The following is an 8,649-nucleotide window of genomic DNA, read 5'->3' as shown; positions in this document are numbered from 1 at the left end:
CTATTGATTTAAATTCTTGAATTCACCTTTGAATTAAATGTCAACGGAAAAATGAGTTAAAGACACATAAAAGGAACAGGTGAAAGGCCGTATTGGAATGTGTAATCTATGAGTAGGCGATGATATTAATTGAAGCAAAATTATACAAATACTAAAGTCTAAGTCCAGAGTTTAAGGGACATTACCAATAGTAGATGGGATAAAGGAGGACCTCAATCTCTTTTTTTATTTATTATAAGGTTCACGAATACTGTAGACAAATCTCACAAGAGGACTCATATCTACTATCTAGCCGTCACAATTTTGTTTATGTTTCTGGTCTTCTTTGCATTCTCGAAAGCAATGCCCACAAGTATCTAACTAGGAATTTACAGTCATTTCAGGAAGTTTCGTATGCTCAACAATACTTTTCTTTTTCGTAGTAATTACTCCTTTTTAGTGCTTTCTGCTACTGGAATAGTGAACTTCATGGAAACACCAGTCTAGTGGCTAGTTAACGCAATGATATTTTGGTGGAGACAGACTTTTGACAGGGTCAATATTATTAATAATTAATATGATGATGTTCACTAAAAATGATTTCAATGCTCATTTTAAAGGGAAAAAGGTCAAAAATACCCCGCTCTACTTTTTCCAAAAGAGCTAAAAATATCCTTCGAATTTATTTTGAGTCAAAAATACCCCTCTTATCCTTAAAGTTTTCAAATATATTCTTGTCTTGACGGAAATTTTCCCCCAAAAATAACCCGAAATTATTTTTTACACCCGCTCCATCATTTAAACCCGACCCAACTAAATAATAACCGATAAGATCCCCTTATTCCCGCAATTCCCCCAAACTTCAAACCTGCGTATGAGGGGAATAAGGAAATCTTATGGGTTATTATTTAGTTGGGTGGGGTTTAAATGATAGAGCGGGTTTAAAAAATAATTTCGGGTTATTTTGAGGGATAATTTCTATCAAGACAGGAGTATATTTGAAAACTTTAAAGATGAGAGGGGTGTTTTTTTGACCCAAAATAAATTCGGATGATATTTTTAACATTGTCCAACTAGGTGCAGTAAACTCACCAATACATAATACACTTGTTCCTCATTGGTTGGATAGGGGTTGTAAATGGATTTATAATGTCGTGAGTCATTCCACTCATCCTGTGGTACTAGAGTCAAACTTCGATGAATTAGTCCGTACAATTGTTACCTCTCGTGTTTTATCGCTCTAGATTTTCTCTTACTCCTCTCTCTCAAATCAGCTCATTGAGTCACTAACATTTTGATAAGGTTTGAACTTAGCAGGAGTGGTCATAATTAGTCAAATAGGATGCCAACCCAATGCAATAGCCAATAGGTGCTTCACCAATCACCATAATCAAAAGAGATACCTAAATGCAATTTTAGTTCCTCTTTCATATACTATTTGCACTTTGGTCCGTTATATTTAACCTTACATAGTTAACTAACTTCTGTCTACTGGACTTTGCATATCCTGATCAAAACAAACAAAATTAGTTAATGTTAAACCACGACTCGTGTTCACATGTGCTTTTTTCAAAATGGTATGCTGTCTCAATTTTCTAGAAATAAGTAAATTTCCTTAGGGCTGGAATAGTAGAACTAGCTAGTCCCATTTATCATTGGACCAAGTCTACACACTTTGACAAATTGGAACTAAAATGTGCAAGATCCAACAATTACAAGATAAACAGTACAAATAGAGTGTAAACAATTACAATTACAAGTAAAGCTGAAATTTTCTTTAGACATTATGATCACCGTCATTTCAAGGAAGTAGTACAATGTTGAAACATTAAAGCTTTTCCAATACATTTGCACTTTGCTTCAATCATCAAAGGACCTAATTCATGATACAACATTAGAGCAAGATACTCAGGAAGAGTCTGAGGGTAAAAAGAGAATAAAATGCAGACAAGATATGTAGATGAAAATATTGCTGAGTCACTTACTGAGCATAGTTGGATTCACCAGATGTGAAGCCAAATAAGCTGTCAACCAAGAATGACATAACTGAAAATTGGTTCTCTGTCAAAGTGCTCTAGCCACACTTTTGAACTCATTCAAGCAAGAATGCAGGATTTTCTGTCGCTTCTGAAGTGATTGCCGTTCATTTTCTAGAGAATCTATAGCTCCAGGTGCGACAAACATGTTCATGAATTTTTCATCATTCACAGCAAACAAATCCAACCCAAGTGCTACAAAAAGCCGTTCTCGACTGTTGACAAATAGGAAATAATATCCGTCTGTCAGTTTTGTAATTACTGGACAACCTTAATAAAGTATAGAAATTACAAAATGTTCTACAAAGATGTGTGTATAATGACAGTCTTGTAATAAACTAACGATAAGATGTATACTAATCATTAGAAGTGAAGCTGAAGATGTTCATTTCCAGTACGACACGTTCATATAAAAAGTTATCACTCCTGTGTTTTGCTTTGAGTCTGTATTATTTTCTTAATAGAAGACTTCTCTAGGATCTCCTCCTGATTTTTATCTAACATCCGGCCGTCTCTATAAAGACACATCGGCTAGAGGTTGAGAAATTATCTTGTGAGCAACATGCTAGTTCACAGTTAGCATGCATATACGGGTTGATTATACACAGAATATAGGAATTCTCATAATAAACTATTAGGAGTCAGAGAAACTTGGCAGCCTACCATGGAGTTAAAAATCCAGAATTCAATGTTGATGCCACGCTGCGCTCTACCAGAACTTCACGTATTCTAGCAAAATGCTGGGCAGCTGATGAGCATATCTCTGCATAAGTAGAGACCGGTCTTGTTATGTTGTCCCCATTCCCAAACAATAGGCTCTCACCATTTTGCCCAACATTTCTAGCATTGCCTGTAATTCTAGGGAGGCGTTTTCTTGCTCCAACCTCGACACAATTTCCAAGTTCTCTTTTAATACCATAATTTCCATCGGAAGGTTGGTCAGGAGATGGGGTTTCGGGCACAGTCATTTGGCATTCTCGTAGGGCCTCCCTGTTTTCTGTAACTTTTCCAGGTGTGGTTTCTTGAGTATTTTTTTCAGGGGGCAAGTTTTCTTGGTCTTTCATAGCTTCTTTGCGCAATGCAGGCCCCCCATCAGATAGCTCGAGACATAATGGACCAGCTGAGGCTTGATTTAATTGGTACATTGAGCCAGAGGAGAAACTCCCAATGAAGTTGTTCTCGTAGCAGACATGAGAATATGGGCTTGTAACTGAATCAAGATGATGACGGAGTAGTTGCTTGCACTCTTTGGATAGATCTTTTATGAAATGGTTGTAGGATTGCCTTAGAGCGGCATGAAAACCAATGTATCCTTCCATATCCACTGATCTATGTCCATCTGCATTGTAAAAAATGACAATCAATTAATCAACCACTGCAATGTAAAATTGGATTGCATGTGCTATTCCACCATTACAATGCTATGTAGCTAATTCCGTCCACTGATTCTGCTTCAATAAACATCATAACCTTTTTTTCAAAACTATCAGTTACTTATGATTGATCGCTGCATCACTCAATCTAGTGAAAGGGATGCCAGAAAAAAGAAAAGAAAAGAAAAGTGGATTGGTTGCTATAATACTAAATAAATACAGGATGCCTAGATTCTCCTAAAGGTCAGCTTATCCATTTCATGAAACAGAATATCAGCTAATAAATTAAGTAGTCTTATGAAGCAGCAAGCGGCTCAGACTCGGAACAAACATATATTTAAATTCTTACGGTTGGAGTCATGTCCATGATTTTTCTCAATAGAAATCTCGAAGAGGTTGCCCAAAACAAAGGCCAAACGATCACAAGCTGTGTCAAGAAGAGGAGCAAGCCAAGATCGAGCTGCAGCTCGTGCAATCTCTGCAGCTGCCTCGGTAATTCCTCTACCCCCACCACGGCCAGTATGAGCAAGCAAAATGTTAGCCACCTGTCACCAATTCTGTTAAATTGAATTTCCCAATTTCTAGTATGAAAGCTTTTTTAACTTGTAAGGAAAATACCTTCTCCCTTGACACAGGGGGACATTTAATTGAATATGTTGCGCATCGGAATTCATGCATCACCCTCTCAAAGGCAGCACCACCATAAAGGCGAAGGGTTGCATTTGGAGGCTTAATCTCAGCAATAACACTAGGCCAACTGCCAATACCGCTCTCTGACCGTTCCTCCTCAGTTGTTTTCCCCCATTGCTCAGGGGCTGGATCTGCTGCACCATCAATAAGTGCTTCCTTCATCCAATAAAAAGAAAACCAATTCAAAAAAAGATTCCGTCACTAAAAGATACATAATACTTGATACTTCAAAATGATAGTGCCAAGCTCATTCCATTGCAAATACTCCGGAAGTATCACTCAGCATATAATTCATAACACTAATGAAGAGTTCATATATTATGTATATTTTAAAAACAGTACTGACCACATGATTGCATAAAGTGGCAGCGTGCAACATGGCAGATTTCCGAAGATGTGCAACATCAGATGTTGCATTTATCTTGCACTCCATTCTAGCTATTTCAGCAGTGACTTCGCCACATCGCTGTTCAAGCAGAGCAAGTGTTGCTGGCGCAGCTTCTTTGTATCTTCTCTGGAGCTCAGCCTCCAAAAAATCTCTTAGACAACCAAACCCAATATAGGACCTGTATTTGTCTTCATCAAACCCACCTTTAACACTATCACGCAAATAGTGTAACATCTCTGCGTCCACTTGAGATATTTGACGGCGAAACTCATCATTGGAAATTGTGCCTCGATCCTTAGGCAAGGCGACAAAAAAGGGACGAGTATTCTCCCCAAGATAACCACTTGCACTCAAATACCGATCTACTTCCCAGCGATCAGTGAACTCCTGAACATGGATTATGTCACAATTATATGTAGTACACAGGAAAGCAATCCCAAACAATTCATTGATTAGGAAGAGAAGAAGGCAAAAATGTTTTTGTTTTTAAAGGCAACCTAGTGCACTAAGCTCCCGCTATACATGAGGTCTAGGGAAGGGCTAGACCACATTAGGTCTGTTGTACGCAGCCTGATCTTACATTTCTAGAAGAGTCTATTCCCACGGCTTGAACCCGTGATCTCCTGATCACATGGCAACAACTTTTACTGTAGTTTGAAGGCTCCTCAAGAAGGCAATTATGTATCAAATGAAACTTATCATCAAAGAAATATCGCTGATGGACTCATTATACAGGCATACTTCCCCATTAATCTAGGAGATAACTTTCTCCAGCTTCATCTATTTTTTTTTCTATAAAAAATGCAATGACTTTGCATTTGCATTTTAGAAATCTCTGCTGTCATCACATAATTTAGTTATTTATCTATTAAAGTTAACACCCACAGAAACATTAGAGCAAAGTTCTTATCATCAATGCTTTAAAAAAATTTGACATTTGCAAGTGCGAGCCAAGAAAATTCGGCGTTATACCTTGAGCCGGTTATCGAATTTGGAGACAACAATCACTGTCCTCCTAAAGGTTGGATCAATCTCTCTAATAGTGTCCAGCCATAAAGATGAGCACCATTCCACACTGCTTTGCTGAAGGAACAGAATAATTCGATGGGGCGGACTGGCTAGTGACTTCACCATGGATAAAATCTCATCAGGTGTTCTCTCTGGTTCACCCTTCTTCGCCTGCCAGACGAATATAATCAGTCACTCCAAAAACATGTGTCCTATTTGGTTAGTTGCAATGTCAGATGGAGTAACTTACTTTTAGAACAAAGCCAGGTGTATCAATGATTGTAAGATTAGGACAATGGGCATATTCTGCTCTCATCACAATGGGCTGTGAAGAGACTGCGGCTCTAGTCCTTTTCAAAAGTGATTCAGTCCGAGACTTTATGGTATCCGCAATTGCAGAGGCCAAGACAATAGGACTTCCATATTCTTCTGAATCCTCCTCCTGTATCAAAAGTCATGTTCCAAAATATCAGCATTTCCTTCATTTTAAATTCAGCACACAACAATCAACTCTCTCTAGATAATCTCCAACATCACACTGTTCCTCAATTGCTAAAACCAAAGCTCGAAGCCCTATATTCAATTTATCTTGGAGCAAACAGAGATATGCAAAGGATAACCTATTAACTAGCCTAAAGCTCGAACAAAAAGGATGTTCCAGTAGGTTTGACAGCCAACATAAAAATAGACTAATTATGATAATTTTCTGAACAGATACAATATTCATATAACCACCAATCCCAACTAGTTTGGAACTGATACGTAGTCAATTGAGGTCAGCTATGTGAATTCTTTACACCCATTTTTCTCTATTGATAATGCATAGCAGTACGTTATCTTATTGCAACCCTCCTTATTTATACTCCCTCAATCCCAGGCACTTCTCATTTCTCGAGATAAAATTTGACCAAACTTTGAGGCTAAATTAGATTAGAACAACATAAAATTTTAAAATTAAAAATTACATTTTCAAATTCTATACGAGAAGTACTACCATAAGTTTCAATTTCTCTCATGTTAATATGATAGAAAAAATGCATTTCAAATTGTTGCTTAAAGTCTACATAGTTTGAATCTCGAAAAGCGAAAAGTATCACATACTTTGGAACAGAGGGAGTACGTATTTAAAAACTACTCCCTCTGTCCCAATTTAAGTGTCTTATTTTACTTTTTGGTCTGCCCCAAAAAGAATGAGTCTTTCTATATTTAGTAAGTTGACAATTCAAACATCTTACATGACAAGTCTATGATCACAAGATTCCAAAGACATTTTAGTACATTACACACATCCTTAATTTAGGAGCACAAGAAACAAAAATCTATTTTTATTCCTTAAACTTTGTGCTCAGTCAACTTAACCCGTTTGGCCATGAGAATTTTTCACTTTTTCCAGATTTTTTTTTTCCACTTTATTTGAAAATTAGCGTTGGCCATGAAAATTCCAAATACAGCTTCCTTAATACCCTGTTTTCACTTTTTTCACTTTCACTACATTCAAACGACCAAACACAACTCCAACTTCAAAATTTCAAATAAAGTGAAAAATATTTGGTTTAACGCCTACTAAGACACTTAAATTGGGACTGAGGGAGTAGTATATTTTGCTAAACTTGTATAGACGGAGATTAAGGAGCATACCTGAAAGCGGCAACGAGGCTCTAAAGCGGTCGGGTCATGAACCATTTGCATTATAAGAGGTCTTCGGGTACCCATTTCAACTTCTCGAACATTGAACCGGAAGCCCAATAAGGCTTCAAGGAGTGAACTTTTCCCATCAGATTGTCCGCCAATGGCAACTATTTCAGGAATCGGAAGCTTCTCACCGAACGCCACGGCGGCTGCTTGAAGGCGATTGTAGGCTTCGAATCGGTCCTTGAATTCGGAATTCGGATCCGATGGATGGTGCTTGTTGTGGTGGTGTTTCTTGGATACGGAAGTACTAGTTGGGGTTTTGGTTGGCGTAGCCATTGTTAATGGAGCGTAACAATGGAGGAAAGTAGGAGCCTACGAGCCAAATATGGGATTCAATTTTGAATTTGAAATTAGGGGGTGGGGGGAGCCGTTGAGATTATTGGGCTGGACTTTTGATTTTGGACCAAAAATAAGGGCCCAGTGAAATGCACGTTGTGCCCAAAGCAGGAATTCTGACTTTTTTTTTGCGTGGATTTCCTCAAAGACGCTGGTCTTTAATTTTCATCCCTCAAATTGCTGGTCTTTAAATTTTACCTTCACTTAAAAAAGTGACCGAAAATGTCTGAGGTTTTGGGTTCAAACCCCCGCCCAATCAAAAAAAAAAAAAAACCGCAAGGTAAGGCTTTCGCGAACCTCTGCCTTAAGGCCTAATTTTAACAAAAGTTTGCCTTAAGACTTAACTTTTGTCCAAATAGGCTACAAAGCTCTGCCTTGTGATTTTATTTTATTTTTGACTAAGTCAGGATTCGAACCCAGAGCCTCAGAGTATTAGGCGAAGGGCAAAAATTAAAGACTAGCAATCTGAGGGACAAAAATTTAAGACCACCCCCGAATAAGGACAATCGTGCAAATTGGCCAAATTCTGAAAGAAGATTGGATCGCCTTCCACCAAATTAGAATTTAAGCCCAATATCAATGTCTGATGTTTGAGGGGCAATACACAGGATTGCCCTTCTTTTGGGGTGTTCTTTAATCGTTGCCCCTCAAATTGTTGGTCTTTAATTTTTATCCTTCACGTAGAAACCCTGAGGTTCTAGGTTCGAATCTCTGCTTCGATATAAAAATAAAAATTAATTTCGTAAGGCAAGGCTTGGGGAAAGTTATGCCGGAATCGGCATACGCACGCTTACGGCATAACTAAAGTCTGCCGGAGGGGGCAGACTTTGCCTTAAGGCATATATTTTATTTTATTTTACTTTGCAAAGCAAACTTTTAGTTATGCCTTAACTAAGAGTCTGCCCCATAAGGCATAACTAAACTATGCCTTAAGGAAAAATCATAAGGCGGAACTTTTCCTTAAGGCAAAGTCTATGCCTTAAGGAAAGATTTTCCCTTACTGGGCATACTTTTAGTTATGACTTAACTAAAATTCTGCCTCATAAGGCACAACTAAACAATGCAAAAAGTTATCCCGGATCCGACATAACTTAGGCATGCCTTAAGAGCGCGTATGCCGGCTCCGGCATAACTTTCCCACATCTTA

General features: G+C 38.1%; 1 protein-coding gene across 2 annotated transcripts; it reads right to left on the bottom strand.

The window, feature by feature from the left end:
* Positions 1 to 1,691: 1,691 nt before the first annotated feature.
* LOC132618979 (dynamin-related protein 5A) lies at positions 1,692 to 7,502 on the bottom strand. Of its 2 annotated transcripts, XR_009574411.1 has the most exons (9): positions 7,113 to 7,502; positions 5,725 to 5,916; positions 5,439 to 5,645; positions 4,425 to 4,853; positions 4,007 to 4,234; positions 3,738 to 3,933; positions 2,679 to 3,354; positions 1,965 to 2,230; positions 1,692 to 1,855 (listed from the first exon to the last, which is right to left on the bottom strand). XR_009574411.1 is itself a non-coding variant. In XM_060333966.1 (8 exons), the coding sequence occupies exons 1-8, from the start codon at positions 7,440 to 7,442 to the stop codon at positions 2,044 to 2,046; spliced, it is 2,445 nt and encodes an 814-aa protein (XP_060189949.1). In that variant the 5' UTR covers positions 7,443 to 7,502; the 3' UTR covers positions 1,692 to 2,043. The 2 variants fall into 2 exon arrangements, 1 of the variants encoding a protein (XP_060189949.1); XM_060333966.1 differs by having other exon boundaries at positions 1,692 to 2,230.
* Positions 7,503 to 8,649: the final 1,147 nt, after the last annotated feature.

Source organism: Lycium barbarum, chromosome 11 (assembly GCF_019175385.1).
Source record: "Lycium barbarum isolate Lr01 chromosome 11, ASM1917538v2, whole genome shotgun sequence".
NCBI lineage: Eukaryota > Viridiplantae > Streptophyta > Magnoliopsida > Solanales > Solanaceae > Lycium > Lycium barbarum.
The sequence above is the reverse complement of the archived record's forward strand: the minus strand, read 5'-3'. Positions and strand labels throughout refer to the sequence as shown.